Source organism: Protopterus annectens, chromosome 7.part1, assembly GCF_019279795.1.
Source record: "Protopterus annectens isolate FY-2018-M chromosome 7.part1, PAN1.0, whole genome shotgun sequence".
Classification (NCBI taxonomy): Eukaryota; Metazoa; Chordata; order Ceratodontiformes; family Protopteridae; genus Protopterus; species Protopterus annectens.
In genome coordinates, this window is record NC_056740.1 from 372,529,656 (window position 1) to 372,552,760 (window position 23,105).

General features: G+C 45.1%; 1 protein-coding gene across 1 annotated transcript in view; it reads left to right on the forward strand.

The window, feature by feature from the left end:
- MAPK6 (mitogen-activated protein kinase 6) overlaps positions 1-23,105 on the forward strand; it is a gene marked incomplete in the record, with an annotated part of 137,240 nt that overhangs the window by 26,821 nt on the left and 87,314 nt on the right. The window contains 1 exon segment of the mRNA XM_044078818.1: positions 15,441-15,605. Coding sequence (XP_043934753.1) covers positions 15,441-15,605 — 165 coding nt within the window.

Sequence of the window (23,105 nt, forward strand, 5' to 3'; positions counted from 1 at the left end):
TCCTGTCCAAGGCACTCCTAAAAGTCAGACAAGAGAAGCCACAAATGATACTAATTGCCACAGATTGGCCACGCCAACACTGGTACCCAATCCTAAGGAGCTTGTCCCAAGGCCCAGCCTGGACATTGCCTCAAATTCCTCATTTACTGACCCAACAAAACAGTCAGATCCTGCACAGCCAACTCAGAACCCTAAATTTGGATGCATGGTGGATAGTGTAACTATTCAGAATGCACCTCTCTCTAAAGCAGTTATGGATGTTATTTTGGAGGCCAGGAGGCCCAGCACCAGAAAATCTTATGCAGAAAAATGGAAGAGATTCTGTGCTTGGAACCAGGCACAAGGAATTGACACGCTTGTCCCAAATATGCCTCAGAAATATGCCTCAGATTTTACAATATCTAACTGAGATGCTGGACAAAGGCCTATTCTTCTCATCAGTTAAGATCCATGCCTCTGCCATTTCAGCTCATTGCAGTACAGACCCACCTATTTTTTCACACCCATTGCTTGGGCAGTTCCTCAGGGGGGCAAAAAATATAAGCCCGCCAAGGAGAGCACCAATACCTGCATGGGACCTCAGTTTTGTCTTGGAAAAACTCAGTCTCCTTTCGAGCCAGCCAATACAGCTGAGATAAAATACATATGGAAAACCGCTCTGCTCCTAGCAGTAACTTCAGCAAGAAGAGTTTCAGAGTTACAGGCATTAATGGCTGTGGAACCTTTTATTATCTTCCATCAGGACAGGGTTTCTTTAAGGACAAATCCAACATTTATGCCCAAGGTAGTGTCCAGTGTGGCTCTTAACCAAACCATTCATTTGCCTACTTTTGTTTCCCAAACCCACAGAATAAAGGGGAGAGACTTCTGCATTCTTTGGACATACACAGACAGCTACACTTCTACTTGGACAAAACTAAAGCTTTCAGAAAGACTGAGCAACTTTTAGTGGCATATGCTGCAGGATCACAAGGAAAGGCTATTTCAAAGAAGACTATTTCAAAATGGATAGGACACTGCATTCGTTTCTGCTATTCACAACGTGACAAGTCAGTGCCTAAGGGCATTAGACCACATTCTACCAGGGCAGCAGCCTTCCTCAGAGGAGTACCAACCAAGGATATTTTGGAGGCTGCAACTTGGACTTCAGTGCACACTTTTACTAAGCACTACCGCTTACCTCTTTACTCTACTCTAAATCCAGAACAGGCTTTGCCACTTCAGTTCTGCAGGGCCTTATAGCCACTCCTAATTCTGTTTAGGCCCAGCCGCCCAACCTCAGCTTTGGGATTCAACCCAAGTGTAATGACTGCAACAGTGAAACACTATGAACATAGTACATTTGTGTACCTACCATAAATGTAGATGTTAGAGTGTATTCACTGTTGCATTCCAGGTTACCCACCCACCATCCCCCTCACTTTGCTGGGACTTATCTGTACTTCTCTCTCCTATACAACCTATGTGGTGGATTTGCTTGTAGATGGAGCTTATGTGCATGCTTTTTTATGATCATAATTTTTACAGCCTACCCTTTTGGGGGCACCTGACATCTGGGGCAAGAAAAACTGAAGAAAATGGTGTTGGCTGCATCTTTTATACCCCTGGCGCACTGACCTCAGGGAAGAGGCGACAGCCACCGATGCCGGACCAGGACTTTGGAATTCAGGCCGACTGCAGGTAGCCTGCCAGCAGGATAACCCAAGTGTAATGACTGCAACAGTGAATACACTCGAACGTCTACATTTATGGGTAGGTACACAACTGTATATTTCTTCCTGTGGCAGCATGTTTTTTCATGCCAAGGAGGAAAAAAGCAACCATACCAGTCTTTTAAAAAAATGGAAATGTTGGGCTAAATCCCCAACAAGATAAGCACTGTAGATGTATAAAAAGTCCCCAACAACTTGAAAAAAAGAACGGACTAGAATAAGAAAAGCTCAGGGCTACCCTTTCCTCACATCGCATACCTAGAGTGTTCTTATCATAGGAGGTTACTAGGCTAATGGCCCTGGGGCCCTTAAAAGCCTAGCCAAGAGTTTATCACAAAAAGAAACCTCAGTCAGCACCTACTTCAAAGTCGCATTCTCCATACCACTTAAGAGGAACCTGCCTTTAGATAAGGATGGTGTTCCTTTTTTCTATTTTTGAGGCTTCTGGTGTATCTTAAGCCTGATGTTCATCGTGCATACAGCTGCAGTCATTACAGATGGGTTATCCTGCCGTCAGGCGGGTCCTCGGCCGGCCGAATTCCGAAGTCTAGGTCCAGCGTCTGTTGTCGTCGCTTCTTCCCTGACGTCAGTGCAGCAGGGGTATAAAAGAGGCAGCCGGCGGCATTTTCTTCAGTCTTTCTTGCCGCGCGGTGCCCGAAGCAGAAGCAGTTTGCAAGTGCCGGTCGGCCAGTTCTTGAGATTTACAAAAGTATTTCAGCCGAAGTCTTCTTTAAAGCTAAGTACCCCGTTGGGGAAACTTCTTGCCTCAGACCGATGTGAGACAAAGTTAATAATTGCATTTCTTGTGGGAAGCAAATACTGCACAAGGATTTCCACTCTTTCTGTATACCTTGCTTAGGCCCAGACCACGACGTCTCGGCCTGCCGTTTTTGTGCTAGATTCAACAAGCGCACTATTAAGTGCCGGGCGGAGTTCGCCCTTCATTATTTTGGCAAAAAATTTAATTATGTCGTCTGATACTCCGACTCCAGTTTTGAGCAAAAGACGCAAAGATAAGGACCGACATCCGAGGTCCGTACAGAGTACTGAGACCACGCTTAGGCCGACTACTGGTTCTCCGGTTCTCAGCGAGGCGCCTGCGCAGCCCCTCAGTACCGATGAAACTACATTACCAATGACTTCAGTACCCGAGGTCGCAGGCTCCTCGGTCCCCATTCCTACTGCAGATACCGACGCCACTCTTGGCGGGGAAACTCAGAATTTAGTCAGGCCTGCCATTTCTGAAGGCGTCTTCAGGCCTTCCACCTTCTCTATTAAATCTTTCACTAAATCTAAAGCAGCCATGAAAACTAAAAAACAGGGTCCTCAGACCTCCTCTCAAGGCCCCATGCCTAAAAAGCAGATGCTTAAAATGGCTGAGGATTTGATTACTCTTATCAGGGGTTCTCAACCCCCCCTCTGACAAAAGACCCAGATTAGAGGAAGACTACCTTCCTCAGACCAGGCTTCTATTACCTCAGAACACTCTGAGAACCAGGATTACGCCTATTCCCCCTTCGAAGACTCTGATGCTGAGGAGTCTATTCCCTCGGTCCCCCCTGAGGACTACTCTTTTGGGGAAACCCTGCATACATTGAGGGAACACTTTCAGTGGGAAGGCCAAGATTACTCAGATTCCAAGAAAAGGCTTGGGGAATTTCTACTGCTCCCCCAGCATTAGGCCCCTTGGCTATCCCTCTTGTTTTAGATATTTTGGATGATGTGTACACAGAAGCCAGCCTTAAGCCAGATTCTTTACCTCCAGCTCCTGTTAAACCAGACCGGTATTACCGGGTTCCTGATTCTCACCAGTTCCTTTATAAAAGCCATACTGCTGACCCAGAAACTATTTCACAGGGTCCCAAGGGAATTAAGGCCTCTACTGCTAAAAATCCATTGCCATCAGAGAGAGATTCCAGAGCATTAGAAAGGTGGGGGAAAAAAAGGTGTATACCTCGGCCACTTTAACCATGAGGGCATTAAACTGTCATTTCCATATGTTAAAGTACCAACAGTTTTTGTTATCTCCGTTGAAAAGCAAAATGACACAACCAGAACAACCAGAGTTGCAGGATTTGTTGCATGGTGCAGAGCAAGTGGGTAAACATACCTTGCAGTGTGGTTTTGATGCTTTAGAGGCCTCATGTAGAGCTGCTGTTACGGGGTCTGTTATACGTAGACATGCTTGGCTCAAAGAGCAAACCTTACCAGATCATGTCAAGGCAAAATTATGAGATGCACCACTTCAAAAAGATGTATTGTTTGGTGCTAAAGCTGAGGAGGTACTAAAGAAAATGGAGGGAAAAGCGAAATCAATGCAAACGGCGAAAGATTTCCTGCAGGTACAACCTCCACGCTTCAGCAGAAACTGGCCTTCAAAAAATTGGTCCTTTCCAGCCACGGACAGACCTCAAAGGGGCAGATACAGACGCCCAAGGGGTAGAGGGCAACCTCAAGGATCTTACAGAGCAAGACTGTGGCGAGCACCAACCCCAAGAGGTGGAGAAGATAGATCAGTCATTCAGAAAACAGACACAATGACTTCCCCCTATACCTGCCAAGCAAAGCTTTAATGGCAGCACCTTGCTTTAATGGCAGCACCTTTGGGCGGAAAACTGGCATTATTCTCAAAAAATTGGCATATTGTTACAAAAGACAAATGGATTCTGGACATTATAGACAGAGGCTACAGGTTCCACTTTCACACCCTTCCAAAAATGAGAGGCATGCCAAACCTGCCACAAAATCAAAGGGCAGAGGCACAAAGACAAATTTCCGCTCTCATGGATATGAAAGCGATTCAAGAGGTACCTGCAAAAGAACAAGGTCAAGGTTTTTATTCCAGACTATTCCTGGTACCAAGGAAAGACAAAGATCGGAGACCTGTCTTAGACCTATCCATCCTAAACACGTATCTACAGGTGCCAAAATTCAAGATGCTCACATTACAGCAGCTTCTTACCATGCTGGGCAAGGAGTCTTGGCTGGTAACATTGGACCTCAAGGAGGCATACCTGCATGTCCCTATCAGACAAGATTGCAGAAGATACCTCAGATTTCTTGCAGGTTCAACCCATTACCAATTCTCCGCATTGCCCTTTGGCTTATCTACTGCGCCCAGAGTGTTTACGAAATGCCTGGCATCAGTAATCGCCTTCTGCAGACTACAAGGAATACAAATCTACCATATCTGGACGACTGCCTGGTCCAAGCGGACAGCAAGGACATACTATTGCAGCATCTGGCGTTTGTAATAAAACTGTTAAACTTCCTGGGATACACAGTGAATGAACGAAAAAAATCAAAACCAATACCTTCTCAACAGATAATTTTCCTGGGTGCCAGCTTGAATACAACCACCCAGATGGCATACCTCACGCCAGACAAACAAGGGCAACTGTCTCAATACTTCAGCAAAATGGCAACTTTCACCAGGCTAACTGCAAGGAATGTCCTGCAGGCTCTGGGATCATGGCATCTTGCATCCTACTAATCCCATGTGCAAAGCTGCATATGAGGAAACTACAATGGTACCTAAAAAACTTATGGTCTCAACACAGCCACAGCTTGGAAACAATAATACCACTCATTCCATGCCTTCAAAAGGAATTTTTGTGGTGGGCTCAAGCTTGCCAAAGAAACACAGGTCTCCCTTTCTGTGTACCTCAAGCAACTCAAATCATCACAACAGACGCCTCAGACTACGCCTGGGGAGCACACATGGCAGATCAGTGCATTCAGGGAAAATGGTCCCAAAAAGAGAAGCACCTACACATCAACCAAAAGGAGATGCTAGCCGTGAAAAATGCTCTTATGACCTTCAAAGACCTACTGCATCCAGGACAGTTATTGATAAGGACAGACAACACCACAGTGATGTGGTACATAAACAAACAGGGGGGAACTCATTCATACCCCCTGTGCAGGCAAGCCATGACCCTATGGAACACAGCACTGGAATTGCAAATTCAACTACAGGCACAATTCCTGCCAGGGAAGGAAAACACACTGGCAGAAATATGACAGATCCACACGAATGGAAGTTGCATCCTCAAGTTTTCACAAATTTAACTTGGGCATGGGGACAGCCAGACATAGATCTATTTGCTACCCACAGAAATTACCAGTTGAAAAAATTTTGTTAGGACCGATCATCCACAGGCCTGGAAAGTGGACACACTCTTTCAATTGGACAATATTGACAGTTTATGCCTTCCCGCCTCTTCCTCTACTGACCAAAGTTCTATTAAAAGCCAGAGCAGAGAGGCCGCAAATGATTCTCATTGCTCCAGACTGGCCAAGACAACACTGGTATCCGCTCCTGAAGAGCATGACACATTCACCTCCATGGATCCTACCTCTAGTCCCTCTTCTGTTGTCCCACCACAACTACAAAACCCTTCACAGCCAGCTCAATACACTAAATCTAGCTGCATGGAGAATTCCTGGATTTCCCAACAGACTCTCCTCTCCAAGGAGGTGCAGGATGTCATCTTGGAGGTCAGAAGACCTTCTAGAAAAGCCTACTCTGCCAGATGGAAACGATTTTGTGCCTGGAATCAAGAAAAGGGCCAGAATCCTTGGGTAATAAATATACCTCAAATTTTACAGAACCTAGCTGAAATGTTAAACAGTGGACTTTCCTTCTCCTCCATCAAGATCCACGCTTCAGCCATTTCTGCACAATACAACACAGATCCTCCTTTATTCTTTCATCCTCTCTTAAGGCAGTTCCTCAGAGGGGCAAAACATATAAAACCCCCAAGGAAACCACCAGTCCCAGCTTGGGACCTCAACTTCGTATTGGAAAAGCTGACACCCCCCCCCCCCTTGAGTCAGCTTCTTCAACAGAACTACAATACTTGTCATGGAAAACAGCCTTTCTTCTGGCTATCACCTCAGCACGCAGGGTTTCGGAGCCACAGGCCCTCATGGCTGTGCAACCATTCATCATTTTCCATCAGGGCAGGGTTTCCTTACGAACCAACCCTACCTTTATGCCAAAGGTAGTATCCAGTGTAGCTTTGAATCAGACTATCCACTTACCCACCTTTTTATCCAAATCCACGAAACAAAGGGGAAAGACTACTACATTCCTTGGACATTCGCAGACAACTTCGTTATTATTTGGACAGAACAAAGCCATTCAGGAAATCTGATCAACTCTTTGTGTCCTATGCTACAGGTCTTGAAGGAAAGGCCATTTCCAAACAGACAATTTCAAAATGGATAGCCCACTGCATACGCTTTTGTTACTCATTTCATGGAAAAACTGTGCCTGCATACATCAGATCCCACTCCACCAGGGCCACAGCTACCTCTGCAGCTCTACTCAGGGGGGGTCCCTACCAAGGACATTTTGGAAGCAGCTACTTGGAGTTCAGTGCACACTTTCTCCAAGCACTACCACCTTCCACTATACTCTAAATCTAGAGCGGGCTTTGCCACTGCAGTCTTGCAGGGCATCCTCGCTCCTCCTAGTTCCACTTAGTGCCTACCACCCTTACTTAGCTTTGGGATTCATCCCATCTGTAATGACTGCAGCTGTATGCACGATGAACATAGTACAGTTTTGTACCTACCATAAATGTAGATGTTCGAGTGCTCATACAGCTGCAGTCCAGGTTACCCCTCCGTCCCCTCTTAGGACAGGCCTTATGTCAAACACGTTTATCATACAACCTATTTGGGGTATTCTTTTATGGTGTATTTGCTTGCAACTACTGTTTTTTGATTTATCTATATTGCATGTTTGCGTAACATTATGTTTTGCCTTCCTTCTGGGGGCACCTGACATCTGGGGAAAGAAAAACTGAAGAAAATGGCGTTGGCTGCCTCTTTTATACCCCTGCCGCACTGACGTCAGGGAAGAAGCGACGACAACTGACGCCGGACCTAGACTTTGGAATTCGGCCGACCGAGGACACGCCTGATGGCAGGATAACCCATCTGTAATGACTGCAGCTGTATGAGCACTCTAACATCTACATTTATGGTAGGTACAAAACTCTACTTTTTTGCTGAGGATTTTGTACTCCTAAGTAAATACAGAGGTGTAGTAGCTCCCCTCAAAATGGTTCCTCCCACCTTTCCCCATTGTGGCAACCTCCCCTCAGTGCTGTCTCAACCTAAGCATTGTACTAGCTCCTCCTCCTTGTCATCAAGTCCTTGAATGTCTTTGTTTCGATCCTACAAGCATAAGCATAATGGAGATTTTTTTTTACGTATACAGCAAATGTGGATGTTCTTTTTGTTTCACTGTTGCAGTCATTACATTTGGGTTATCAGCTTGCAGGTATCCCTCAGTCGGCCTGATTGTCAAAGTCTTGGGTCCTGCGTCGGTTGCTGTCTCGTCTTCCATGACGTCAGGTAGTCAGGGTTATAAAGCATGCAGTCGATGCCATTACATCAGTCTTTTGCCGTGCAGTGCCCGAAGCAGAAGCAGTTAGCAAGTGCTGGTAGGCTGACTCCTGAAACTTTCGTTTTTGCGTTTCAGATCCGAAGTCTTCAACTAAGCTAAGTACCCCATTGGGGATCCTGTTTCTTGCTCCAAACCGATGTCAGTAAAAGTTAACAATTGTATTACTTGTGGAAAGCAAATATCTCATTTTCATTCGTACTGCATTCCTTGCTTAAGCCCAGACCACGATGTCCCTCGCTGTCGGTTTTGTGCCTTATTCAATCCTCGACCGATTCGTCATCAGTTCGTTTTCGCATCGGTTCAATTATCCAAAATTGGCTTCGGTAAGCCATCCAACTACCGATTCCTGAAAAAAAACGCAAGGATAAGAGAGACAAGACTCATAGGTCCAAAGCTGCCGACGACCCTTCCGTTAAGCTAGTCACAAGTTCGCGGGTACTCATTGAGGTGCTTTCGCAGCCCCTGATACCAACTACTTCAGATTCGCAGGCCTCTACTGAGACCCATTCAGAGTCCGGTATGCCGCGAGATGCTTCTTCAACCTATGGAACCTGCGGATGTCTCTGCCTTGGATGGGTCCAGGGCCGCGGTGCAGGCACCGGCTTCTGAGGGTGTATTCGGGCCTACTGACTTGCATATTAAGCCATCATCTTCTTAAAGGCCTAAAACTTGATCCACGTCTAGAAAACGGACACCCAGACCGCATGGTCAGGCCCCTATGCCTAAAAAAAAAAATAAGAATGGCTGAAGACCTTATTACTCTAATCAGGGGAAGCCACCCTTCTCCCTCTAAGACCTAGAACTGATTTTCCTTCTGATTCTTCTGATGACCAGGATTTGCCCTCATCTACCTATGAGGATTCTGATGCAGAGGACTCTGTTCCCTCTGCTTCCCCTCCAGAAGATTTCTCTTTTGGTGAAACTTTGCATACTCTTGGAGCATTTCTGCTGGGGAATTCTTACTCCTACCTCAACACAGGCCTTTAGCTATCCCTCCTGTACTGGACATTGTAGATGATGCCTTAGAATCTAGCCTGGCCCCAGACACTTTACCTCCGCTTCCAGAAAACCTGACTGGTATTAGAGTACCTGACTCTCACAAGTTCCTCTTTAAGAATCCTACTGCGGATCCAGAGACCATTTCACAAGGACTCAAAGGCATTAAGGCTTTTTGTTGTGTCTTTCGGCTTTTCCCGGTTAGGGGTTGCCACAGCCGAACTCCGGTCCGCTGATGATTGGCAGTAGATTTTTACGTGCAGAGTTGCCGGCCGTGACGCACAACCTTCAATGAAGGTACGCCCATTCGCGCATGTCTCCACACAGAAGACGCTCTAGCTGAGAATCGAACAGGGCAACGTCTTACTATGAGGCGACAACGCTACCGCAGCACCACCACCACCACAGTCCAGTACTGCCAAAACCCTACCCCCTCTGGAGATTCCAGGGCCCTGAACAGATCGGGTAAGAAGGTTTACACTTCTGCTACTTTGGCCATTAGGGCCTTAACTGTCGGTTTCATATGTTAAAGTATCAGCAGCATATTATTGGATTGCTTAAACAGAAAATGATGATTCCTGACTGTGCTGAAAGTAAAGAATTACAGGATTTAGTGCATTCTGCTGAACAAGTTGGTAAACATACTTTGCAGTGTGGTTTTGATTTATTAGAAGCATCTTGTAGGGCTGCTGTCACGGCTGCATGTTTTATACCCTTGATGACCTGACGTCATGGAAGAAGGGGTAGCAACCAACGCAGGACCCAAGACTTTGTTAATCAGGCCGACTGTGGGTAACCTGCCAGCAGATTACCCAAATGTAATGACTGCAACAGTGAATACACTCTACATCTACATTTATGGTAAGTGTACACAACTATGCTTTGTGTACGCTTCATAAATGTAGTTGTAGTGTGTATTCACTGTTGCAGTCCTGGATGTTCTTCATCTCACATTGCTGCAGTCCTTACATATGGGTAGTCCGCTGTCCTCGGTCGGCCCGAATACCAAAGTATTAGGCTGACGTCGGTCAAGGTGCTTAAAACTGACATCAGGACGTCAGGGTACAAAAGCGCATGACCGACGTCATATCCTCAGTCTTTTTTGCCGCATGGTCCGATGCAGAAGCAGCGTTGCAAGTGCCGTTCGGCGTTCTGAAATTTTTCGAGTTCGGAGTTTCAGACCGAATCCAAGTTGGCTAAGTGCCCCGTTGGGGAATATTTTGTTTTTTTCTTGCCTCAGTGTATTACCGGATGTCAGAAAAAGTGAATAATTGTATTTCTTGTGGGAAACGGATACCGCATAGGGATTATCATTCTTTGTGCATTCCTTGTTTGGGGCCTGAGCACGGCGTCGGGTGTCGCTTTTGTGCTAGGTTTAATAAGCGCACTATTAAGCGAAGGTTGGATTGTGCTGGGCTGGTCTTCGGTAAGCGGTGCAATTATAATATGCCGTCGGATACTCCGGCGCCCGCTTCCACGAAGAAGCGCAAAGACAAAGCAGTTAAACCTAGGCAAGATGAGTCGTCCGTTACGGACGCCGGTTCTTTAGAAGCTTCAGTGGAACCGGTGGTTCCGATGGAGGCTTCTCTGGAGTCTCGGGGGGAGACTTTGATTTTGCAGGATGTGGCCTCTCAAGAGGCAGGTCAGGCTGAAGGGGCTTCTCAGGTTTCTGTACTTCCCTCCCTTCCCAGGGTGGTTAGACCCTCTCCTTCTGTTTCCAAGGCTTCTTCCAGAGGCAGACCAGGTTTAGCTTCTGTTGGTGTCAGTCCTAGTTCAGCAGGGTCTGTGCCTAAGAAGCACATGCTTAAAATGGCAGAAGATTTGATTACTCTGATTAGAGGTTCTTTGCCCCCTCCTGATAAGAGGCCTAGGGTGGAGCCAGAGTTGGAAAGGTTTGAACAGGCTTCGGATGTTTCAGAGTCTTCGGCTGAAGACTTGCAGGAGTACTCTCCTTATTCTGATTCTGATGCAGAAGATTCCACCCCTTCTGCTTCTCCTCCAGAGGATTTTTCTTTTTCAGAGACACTTCATTCTGAGGGAACATTTTAAGTGGGAAGGTCAGGACTTCTCTGATTCACGGAAAAGGCTTAGGGAATTTTTGTTTCTACCTCAACATAGGCCCTTAGCTATTCCCCCTGTTCTGGATGTTGTGCAAGATGTATTTTCAGAGGCTTCACTTAATCCTGATTCTCTGCCTCCTGCGCCTGTTAAACCGGATAGGTATTACAGGGTGCCTGAGGCTCATAAATATCTCTATAAGAGTCCTAGGGCGGACCCAGAAACTATTAGTCAGGGACCTAAGGGTGTCAGGGCTTCTGTTGTAAAGAATCCGGTTCCTGTAGATAAAGAGGCCAGAGCTTTAGATAGATGGGGAAAGAAGGTCTATACATCTTCTACCTTAGCAATGAGGGCTTTGAATTGCCAGTTTCATATGTTGAAATATTAAAATTTTCTTCTTTCTCAGTTGAAATCTAAGGTGGATGCTCTGGCAGAAGGCATTGAGTGTAAAGAATTACAAGATTTGGTGCATGTCTCTGAACAGGTGGGTAAGCATTCTTTACAGTGTGGTTTTGATGCTTTGCAGGCCTCTTCTAGGGTGGCTGCCACTGGTTCAGTTCTTCGCAGGCACGCCTGGCTTAAGGATCAGAATTTATCTGACCATGTTAAGACAAGAATTTTGGATGCCCCTTTGCAGTCTGAAGTATTGTTTGGTCCACCTGTGGAGTCAGTCTTGAAGAAAATGGAAGACAAGGCTAAGTCTATGCAGACTGTTAAAGATTTTTTGCAAGTTCAGCCTCCGAAGTTTAGTAGAAATTGGCCTGCTAAGGGGTGGACGTTTCCGTCTTCTGATTCTCAGTCTAGGGGTAGATCTAGACGTGGTAGGGGCAGAGCTCAGAGTTCCTTCAGACCTAGAACATGGAGTTCACCTGCACAATCTTCGAGTGAGGGCAGGGGCCAGTCCTTTCGTAAACAGGCCCAATGGCCTACTTTTTCAGCTGCCAGATCCTTCTTGCCTGGCAGCACCTTTGGGAGGACGGTTGGCACTCTTCAAGGAAAATTGGATTTTAATTACCCAGGACAAATGGGTATTGGATATCATACACCAAGGTTACAAGTTTTATTTCCATACCTTGCCTCCTTTCAAAGGCATGCCAGACGTTCCTCCTCAGCAAAGACTAGAGGCTCACAAACAGATTTCTCTACTACTTCAAATAGGAGCTATTCAACCGGTCCCTTTGCCAGAAGTGGGCCTAGGATTTTATTCTCGCCTGTTTCTAGTACCAAAGAAAGGGGACACGTGGAGACCAATTTTGGATTTATCCATCCTCAACACATATCTGGACATTCCCAAGTTCAAAATGTTGACGTTACAACAGCTTTTACCTCTGTTGGGCAAAGATCACTGGATGGTGACTCTGGATCTCAAGGAGGCTTATCTTCATGTTCCTATCAGGCCCAGTTGCAGGAAGTATCTGCGTTTTCGGGCTGGGACTTTTCATTATCAGTTCTCTGCATTGCCCTTTGGCTTATCTACTGCGCCCAGAGTGTTCACGAAGGTTCTGGCTCCAGTGGTAGCTTTCTTCAGGCTAAGAGGAATACAAATCTATCCTTATTTGGACGATTGCCTGATTCTGGCTCAAGGAAAGGACGAACTTCTTCATCATTTACAGTATGTGATGGCAGTGTTAAGATGCCTAGGGTATTCTGTGAACGAAATAAAGTCCAGTCTAGTACCCTCTCAGGACATGTGCTTTCTGGGTGTGAGACTGAATACAGCATCCCAGATGGCCTTTTGACCCCGGACAAACAAAAGAATCTTTCTCTTTATTTCCATCAATTGTCTCGTCAGTCCAGGCTGACTGCAAGGACAGTCCTTCAAGCCTTGGGGTTCATGGCATCTTGTATTCTGGTACTTCCCAATGCCAAACTGCATATGAGGAAGCTACAATGGTATCTCAAAAATGTATGGACACAACACTGCCAAGATATGGACACTGTCATTCAGATAATACCTTGCATTCAGAAGGAATTTTTGTGGTGGGCTCAGGAATGTCACCTAAACAAGGGACTCTCTGTGACCCGACCAGAGGCAAGTCAGATTCTAACGACAGATGCCTCAGACAAAGCTTGGGGAGCTCATCTAAATGGAAAATGGGTACAAGACACGTGGCCTGCCAGACTTCAACATTTACATATCAACTTGAAGATGTTAGCAGTCCAATTTGCATTGATAGCTTTCAAGGATTTACTTCTTCCAGGGCAGGTGTTGATTCAAACAGACAACACAACTGTCATGTGGTACATCAACAAGCAAGGGGGGACACATTCATACCCTCTATGCAGACAAGCAATGATTTTGTGGGAGACTGCTCTCAGTTTACAGCTAAATCTTCAGGCAAGGTTTCTGCCAGGAGCACAGAACTCCTTAGCAGATGTGTTGAGCAGACAAATTTTGGATCCCCACGAGTGGAAATTGGATCCTCGTGTATTTCAAAAATTGACAGTGTTATGGGGAACTCCAGACATAGATCTGTTCGCTTCTCCACTAAATTACCAGTTGCCAAAGTTTTGCACAAAAAGGTTTCATCCCACAGCTTGGAAAATGGATGCTCTCTCATTCAGTTGGAGCAATCTTCACGTGTATGCCTTTCCACCACTGCCTCTCCTCCCAAAGGTACTCCTGAAGGTCAGACAGGACAAGCCAACTATGATTTTAATAGCTCCAGTTTGGCCTCGACAGCACTGGTACCCATTACTGAGAAGTCTGGTACGGGAGCCTCCATGGCCTTTGCCTTCGATTCCACACCTGCTACTGCCGAGTTTTGAAATATTTATCATGGAACTGCTTTTTTTGTACATTACCTCTGCGAGAAGGGTTTCTGAATTACAGGCCCTTATGGCGGTTGAGACTGTCTTAATTTTCCACAAGGATAGGGTATCTTTGCGTACTAACCCTTCCTTTATGCCTAAAGTGGTTTCTAGTGTGGCTTTAAACCAAACTATTCATTTGCCTACTTTTTATGCAAATCCCCAAAATAAAGGGGAGAAGATTTTGCACACTTTGGATATACCCAGACAGTTGCGATATTATTTGAGCAGAACTAAAGGGTTCAGGCAGTCTCAGCAGTTTGTTTCTTTTGCTTTGGGTTCTCAGGGCAAACCTGTTTTAAAAACAAACTATTTCTAAGTGGATTGGTTTTTGTATTGCTTTCTGTTATTCCCATCATGGTAAGGAGATTCCAGCTGGGATTAGGCCTCATTCCACTAGGGCTACTGCCACTTCTACAGCTTTTTTAAGGGGGGTGGCTACTATATTTTGGAGGCAGCTACTTGGAGTTCAGTGCATACTTTCTCTAAGCATTACCACCTTCCACTTTACTCTAAATCTAGGGCTGGATTTGCCACTGCAATTTTACAGGGCATTTTGGCAGCTCCTAATGCTTTATAGCTTTGCCATCCTCCCTTACCTCTGCTTTGGGATTCTACCCATATATAAGGACTGCAGCAATGTGAGATGAAGAACATAGTACAGTTTTGTACCTACCATAAATGTAGATGTTCGAAGATCCACATTGCTGCAGTCCAATTTACCCTCCCTCCCCCTCTGTAGTTACAGGTGGTTGTGTGGTTTGGGTTGTAAATATTGTAAATATGGTTAGTGCAGGGGTGGTTGGTTGTTCTTTGCTGTTTTTTGGCCTTTCTTTTTAGGGGCTTCTGACATCTGGGGCAAGAAAAGACTGAGGATATGACGTCGGTCATGCGCTTTTGGGGGGGGGGCACCTGACATTTGGGGCGGGAAAAACTGATGTAATGGCGTCAGCTGCATGTTTTATACCCCTGACGACCTGATGTCATGGAAGAAGGGACAGCAACCGACGCAGGACCCAAGACTTTGTTCATCAGGCGGACTGAGGGCAACCTGCCAGCAGATTACCCAAATGTAATGACTGCAACAGTGAATACACTCTACATCTACATTTATGGTAAGTGTACACAACTGTACTTTCCCTTTGCCTGGGCATATGAAATTGATGTAGGCCATAGTGTTTTTTAAACTAACATTTGGCACTACATGTGTTGTGTCTAGATTAAAACCAAACCTGTATCATATAATTCAGGTAGTTGACTGTAGAAGCAGCCTGAGAGACCGGTTATGTCAAGTAGTGTCAGCTGTAGTTTAGTAACATTAACATATAGCCCGTTAAAGTCCCAGTATGAGGTTGTGTTGCACAGTCCTATTTATGTTAGATTTAAAAAAAAAAATTCATGAGCTTCCATGCAGTCTGTATTTAAAACCATTTCTTTTGTAGGCGCACATGAGCTTGAGCAAATGCAGCTGATACTTGAATCGATCCCTGTCCTGCATGAGGAGGACCGTCAAGAACTTCTTAGCGTTATCCCATTTTTCATTAAGAATGACATGACTGAACCACATACCCCATTAGCACAGCTTCTTCCTGAAGTCAGCACTGAAGGTAATTGCCTTTTTGAAGAAATTACCCATAACTGAATGTAAATGTCATATTTTTAAGTGTTCTGTCAAATTATTACTCTTGCTTGTCAGAAAATATTCTGACTGTACTGCGGGTGTTACTGCACCCTCTCGACTTGTGCTGTGATAATGGCTGAAAAGGTTCTTGTGACCAGTCCATCCACATGGTCAACAAACAATAAACAAATCCAGTGGTATTAATGTGTTGCCTTGTTGAAGTTTTTTTTTTTTTTTTTTTTCCCCCTCAGTGTTGTGTGCATTTCTCAATCTGTTACATTGGACCAGTGTTAGAGGCACATCCAGCTGCTACTAAGCAGAAATGCTGGGACTGTTGAAGGACTGCATGGTCTGTAGTGCATTAAAGCTGTGAATGTTGAAGGTCTGTAGTACACATTGCAAGTCTTAGAATCTTTCAGTGAGATTCTTTTTCTATATTTTCTGCAGACTTAACGTCATAATTTAATTTTTCAAGATTTTGGCATGGTTATTTTGATAGTTTCTAAAAATGCAATATAATCAGCGAATGTTCATTGTATGAATGAGTTTTCCAATAATATGTAGTAATTACACTACAGGCAGGCCTCTAACCATCTAGTCTGGCTTGCAAATCTTTAGCACATTCTTAGCGATGACCCAGCCTCCTCTGTGCCGCAGTCTTCAGCAGGGGAGAAATTCCTGGAGAAAGAGAGGTACCTGTACCATCCTTCAGTACTTTTTGGGCACAATAAGTGACCGGAAGTATTCCTGGCAGTAATGTCCAGGTGAGCCACAGAACTGTGATAAGTCACATTTGGAGGACTTTCTTCCTGCCTCTTTGGAGATTGTATTGTACTGTTGCTGGCCTTATCTTTTTGACTGTTATTTGGAGATCTGTCCAAGGATGATGATATCCCCAATAAATTTCACCAAGTATGCTTGTGACTAGCCAGTACCACCAAAGCATTTTCTTTGTCCGCATGACAGAAATGTGAGAGAGGTAATGCAAGTCGTACAACTGTCATAGTCAAACTTTGTTCATTTTTACTCCAACAGAGCGCCTATCCTCTCTGGTACAAAATATCTGGAGAGGGAGTGCTGGGGTCCCTTCCAGTTGGCTTGTGTTCTTGGAGGCATATGCTACCAGAGTGGCTTGTGGTATGGTCTCAACCCATACTCCTGAAGCTAACCAGAGCAAGAAGGTGCTAAGATGGCGTGGATGGATAATAGTCTTGTACCACATATGTGCTGACATTCAAGTGGGAGAGCATCTGACTGGCCGGGGGGGGGGGGTGAAAAGCTTGGTCATATGTCAAGCCTTCTGAGCAGAAGTCTCAAGTGGTCATTGTATTGATCACTGCTGCAGTAGCCTTAACTGCACTGGTTATATCCTTCCAAGCACAGAACAGTCAGTCAGCTTCCAAAGCTTCAGGCCACCTTCCACGCGCTCAAGCTGAGCTAACTGCCGCTGAAGAGTATGCTCTTCTGAGGCTTCTAAGGACTGACAAGTCGGCTTGTGCTTTCCTTAGCTGGGCAGATAAGGTTCCCCCAAAAACTGAACTTTCATTTTCTTATTTTTTAATGTTTATTCAGAGTAGTTTCTGGTAAAGGAAAGCGAGATGCCTCCTTTCCTGAAGAGATTCAAGATCCTGAATCTGAACAGGCAGATGCAGAAGTGGATTCAGGGCTTTGTCCTCAGATTTCTGATTCAGACTCGGAGAGCTCTTTTTCTGATTCTCCTTGAGGGGGATTTCTTTCTCTAAGACTATATTGTTAGAATGTCCTGGTGTTTTTAGTTGGAGAACACTCCGGTTTCTCAGTTCCTCAGAAAATATTAGGACTTACAGAAGGATTTTACAAAACCCACGCCCGTTCCTCCTGTCTTGTTTGCTTTAGAGAATGCGTGTCTAACTGCCTTCAGTTTTCTTGATAGTTGGCTAACTCTCCCTAAAAAGGCAGATAGTATGTATAAAGTTGATGTTTTTTTTAAACTTTTATACACTATTCCCAACTTTTATACACTATTCCCAAACCTGACCCAGTAGCTATAGCCTTGGTTGATTCCTCTGCTGTTAAGCACCTGGAAAGAGTCAGATTTGAGTTAATAAGAATGATAAGTTGATGGGTATGGAGGAAAAAGTGTATACTTCTGCAACTTTGAACTTCAGAGTTTTAAATTGTCAGTCTTGTATATTAAAGGTTATTCCAATATGTTGTGAAAGTATGAGGAATGTTTTATCCGTAGTTTCTTATTGTGAAGAAAAGTCTGCTTTTAAATAACTTTGCTGCTTTTTTTGCACAAGTTACGATGCATTGTTTACAGTGTGTGTATGACTCAATACTTTCTTCAGGGCTGTAGCCACTGCTGCGGTTTTAAGGAGGTTTGCTTGTTTGCGTTCTCAGAACTTTCCAGGTGATAAAAATAAGGCACTCAAATTTTCTCTGGAGTAGAGATGTAGTGTTTGGACTCCTTTGCTGCAGAGGTGATCAAAAATGTGACGAAAGGAGCAATCTGATAATTTCAGCCTTCCTTTTCCAAATTGTTCAAGGGATTCTGTTTCTCCTCCATCCAGTTTTGGCAAAAAACAAAATAAACTGTCTCAGCAGAATTCAGGTATACAGATGTTTTAAGAAGTAGTACTGAGGTTCCAAAAGAAGTCTCAAACCTCCCGAAATCAAGGATACTTCAGCAAAGCAGCAAAGTCTGACTATTCAAGAGACCTTGTGACCAGAGCCTTTTCTCTTTCAGAAAGTCTGAATCTTCATTTTGTCTTTGGCAACAGATTGTTTGAGACAAATAGGTTCTGAAAATCATTCGTTAGGGTTACAGATGGCAGTGGGGGAAAATTCCTTTCCTGGGGTTAATCCTTATCCTGCAGATCAGACTGTTTTTGATTCCACCTGTTCTTCATCGCATGCTTCCCCAAGGAGTGATAGAACCTGATGTTCTTCATGTTTCACTGTTGCAGTCATTACATTTGGGTAATCTGCTGGCAGGTTGCCCTCAGTCGGCCTGAATAGCGAAGTCTTGGGTCCTGCATCGGTTGTTGTCTCCTCTTCCATGTCGTCAGGGGTATAAAACATGCAGCCGATGCCATTTTATTCAGTCTTTCTTGCCACGTGGTGCCCTAAGCAGTTTGCAAGTGCCTGTCTGCAGACTCCCGAAATTTTCGCATTCGAGTTTCAGAACCGAAGTCTTCAACTAAAGCGAAGTACCCCGTTGAGGAAACTTTTCCTTGCTCCTTACCAATGTCACTAAAAGTTAATAATTGCATTACTTTTGGGAAGCAAATACCTCATAAGGATTTTCATTTGTACTGTATTCCTTGCCTAGGCCCAGATCATAATGTGCCTTGCTGTCTGTTTTGTGCTAGATTTAACCAATGCACTATTAAGCGTCTGTATATTTTTGCTTCTAAATATTTTGGATCAAGATTTAATTACCCTGAAATGTCATCGGTTAGCAGTCTGACTACTGGAGTTCACAAAAAACGCAAAGAAAAAGTCAGACCGTCTAGGTCCAAAACCGACTATGAAACTCTCCTAAGCCAGTCGCCGGTACTTAGTGAGGTGCTTTCGCAGCCTCTGATACCCACTACTTTTGAGTCGCAGGCCTCTACCGAGATTCATGTGGAGTCCGGTATGCCACGAGATTCTCAGAGTATTGTACCCGCGGATGTCTGTCCCTCGGATGGGTCTGGAGCCGTTGAGCAGGCACCGGCTTCTGAGGGTGTTTTCAGACCTCAACATTTTTATATAAAACTGACGCCAGCTTCAAAAACAAGATCAAAAACAACGTCTATGTCTAAAAATCCAGATGCACGAGCCACATGCTCAGGGCCCTATGCCTAAAAAACAGATGATCAAAATGGCTTAGGACTTAATTACCTTGATCAGGGGTTCCCAACCCCCCCCCCCCCTGCGTGCTAAGAGGCGTAGGCAAGGCACTGATTATGAATCTTAAGATCAGGTTTCCATTTCTTCTGATTCCTCTTCTGATCAGGAATTTTCTATTCCACCCTATGAGGGTTATGATGCAGAAGAATCCATTCCATCTGCATCTCCTCCTGAGGATTACTCTCTTGTTGAGACCTTGCATACTTTAAGAGAACTTTTTCACTGGGAGAGTCAGGATTTCTCTGAATCAAAAAGGAGGCTTAGGGATTTCCTTCTTCCTCGGCATAGGCCTTTGGCAATACCTCCTATATTGGACATTGTTGATGTGTTTTTGGAATCGAGCATGGCTCCTGATTCCCTGCCTCCAGCTCCTAGTAAGCCAAACAGATATTACAGGGTTCCTGACTCTCACAAATTTCTATTCAAAAATCCTGCTGCTGATCCCGAGACCATCTCACAGGGTCCCAAAGGTGTAAAGGCCTATACAGTCAAAAATCCTACCCCCTCTGATAGATATTCCAGGGCGCTGGATTGATGGGGAAAGAAGGTTTATACGTCTGCAACCTTGGCAGTTGGGGCCTTAAATTGCCAGTTTCATATGCTTATCAACAGCATGTTATGGGCTTATTGAAACAGAAAATTATGTTGCGTTCTGATTGTGTGGTTTTGATTCCTTGGAGGCCTCTTGCCTCTACCGAGTTACTGGATCTGTGATTAGAATGCATGCCTGATCAAGGAGCAAAATCTGCCTGATCATGTTAAAGCTAAATTGTCGGATGCCCCCTTGCAGCATGATACTCTGTTTGGTAATAAGGCAGAAGAGGTTTTAAAGAAAATGGAAGACAAAGCTAAAGCTCTGCAAACTGTAAACGATTTCTTAAAAGTGCAGCCATCCAGGTTCAGTAGGCACTGGCCTACTAAAAAATTGGTCCTTTCCTCTGTCCGACAGAGCCACTCAAGGCAAATCCAAATGCTTAAAAAGCTCTAGATACCAATCACAGGGTTCTTACAAGTCAAAGCAATGGTGTGCCTCCACCTCCAAATCTGAAGGAAACAAAGCACAACCCTACAGTAAGCAGTCTCAATGACTTCCCTCTACCTTCAAGCACTTATCTTTTGGCAGCACGCTTGGGGGGAAAATTAGCACTACATGCTCAAAATTGGCAGTTAATTACCCAGGACAAGTTGGTTTTAAACATAGTATCCCAGGTGTACAGATTTCATTTCCATACTTTGCCAATTCCAAACGGTTGGCCAGATCTACAACAAAATCAGTGGGCAGAGGCTCAGAAACAAGTTATGTCCCTCATGGATATGGGGACTATTTAACCAGTACCAGAAAAGGAAAAAGGACAAGGTTTTTATTCAAGACTTTTCCTTTTACCCAGAAAAGACAGTGCCTGGCGTCCAATACCGGATTTATCGATTTTGAACACTTTCCTGGACTTTGCAAAATTCAAAATGCTGACTTTACAACAGCTACTGCCTATGCTGGGCAGGAACGCTTGGTTAGTGATTAGACTTGAGGCATACCTGCATATCCCAATAAGGGAATCGTGCAGAAGATACCTCCACTTCAAGGCAGGTTTTTTGCATTACCAATTTTCTGCACTGCCCTTTGGCTTATCTACTGCACCCAGGGTCTTTTACAAAGTGCCTGGCACCAGTAATTGCATTCTGCAGACAAAGAAGCATACAAATTTATCCTTATCTAGACTACTGTCTCCTTCAAGCCGAGGACAAGGACACTGATGTCCTTCAAGGATGCATCTGCAGTCATCACATATGGGTTGTCCTGCCTCAGGCAGCCCTTCGGTCGGCCGGATTCCAAAGTCTGGGTCCGGCGTCGGCTGATGTCGCCCTTTCCCCAACGTCACAACGCCTGGGGTATAAAAGCGTCAGCCGACGCCATCTTCCTCCGTCTTTCTTGCCGCGTGGTGCCCGAAGCAGAAGCAGTTCGCAAGTGCCGGTCGGCCAGCTCCTGTAATTCCGCTATCCGAAGACTTCAAAAGCTAAGTACCTAGTTGGGGACCTTTTCTTGCCTCAGCCGATGTCAGAAAAAGTTAATAATTAATTGTTTAACTTGTGGGAAACAAATACCTCATAAGGATTTCCACTCATATTGTCTTCCCTGCTTAGGCCAAGACCACGACGTCTCGGCCTGTTCAGCCTGCGCTTCCTTCAACCGACGCACTCTTAGACGTCGATCGGAGTTTGCAGAAGAGTTTTTTGGGGATAGTTTTGCTTACAAAATGCCGTTGGAAACCTCAACACCTCATTTAATTAAAAAATGGAAAGACAAAGACTGACGCACGCGGACCGCGGTTTCGGCTGAAACCGTGGCTAGGCCTACCGCGAGTGTCTCGGTCTCTGCTGATACAGAGTCCTTGGAACTTCCGAACCCTGAAATAATACAACTGACAGCCTCGGCCCCGGAGGCTTCTACAGAGTCGGTTACAAAATTGTCTTCTGAAACCGGTGTACAGGAATCCTCCGACACCATACCTTTAGACAAAGCTACACCAGCACGTGGTGCAGCCAGGCCTCCTGCATCCATGTCTATTAAGGCCTTCACCAGGGCTAAAGCTACAAAACACACTAAAGCCATGCCTCCCAGAGTTATTACTCAGGGTCCTTCTTCTAGTTCACAGATTTTAACCTTAGCAGAGGACCTTATCTCCTTAATTAGGGGCTCTCAGCCTCATCCGGACAGGGGCTCCCAACCCCCTACAGACAAGAGACCCAGGATGGATCCTCCTGACCCCCTGTCCTCAGAGGAGGCCTCTGTTGGCTCGGATCACTCAGACTACCAGGAGGAGGCTTATTCGGCCTGCGAGGATTCGGATGCAGAGGAATCTATTCCCTCGGCCTCCCCTCCTGAAGAGCTTTCTTTTGGGGAGACCCTTCACACTATGAGAGAGCATTTTAAATGGCAGGGTCAGGAATATTCTGATTCCAGGATAAGACTAAGAACTTTTCTTCATTTACCTCAGCATAGACCTTTGGCTATTCCTCCTGTTTTAAATGTGATTGATGATGTATTTTCTGACTCTAGTATGACTCCTGACACACTGCCTCCGGCCCCTGTTAAGCCCGATGGGTACTACAGGGTCCCAGACGCACATAATTTCCTTTATAAGGCCCACTCTGCTGACCCTGAAACTATTTCACAGGGCCCCAAAGGGGTTGCAGCTGTTACTTCTAAACACCCACTCCCCTCTGCAAAGGAGTCCAGGACATTAGAGAGATGAGGTAAAAAAGTGTATACTTCTGCCACTCTTGCAATGAGGGCATTGAATTGTCAATTTCACATGATACACTATCAAGCGTATTTGTTAGAAGAAATGCATAAGAAATTGTCTTCTTCTGAACCCCTTGACCGTAAATCCCTTCAGGATCTGGTACATAACTCCCAGCAGGTTAGCAACCACTTCTTGCAGTGTGGTTATGATGCATTGGAAGCTTCATGTAGGTCAGCAATGACAGGTGTTATATGCAGGCATGCTTGGCTGAAGGAACAATCTCTGCCAGAACAGGTTAGAGCTAAGCTTTTGGATGCTCCATTGGAAAAGCAAAAGTTATTTGGATTTTGTTCCACTGGGAAACAAAA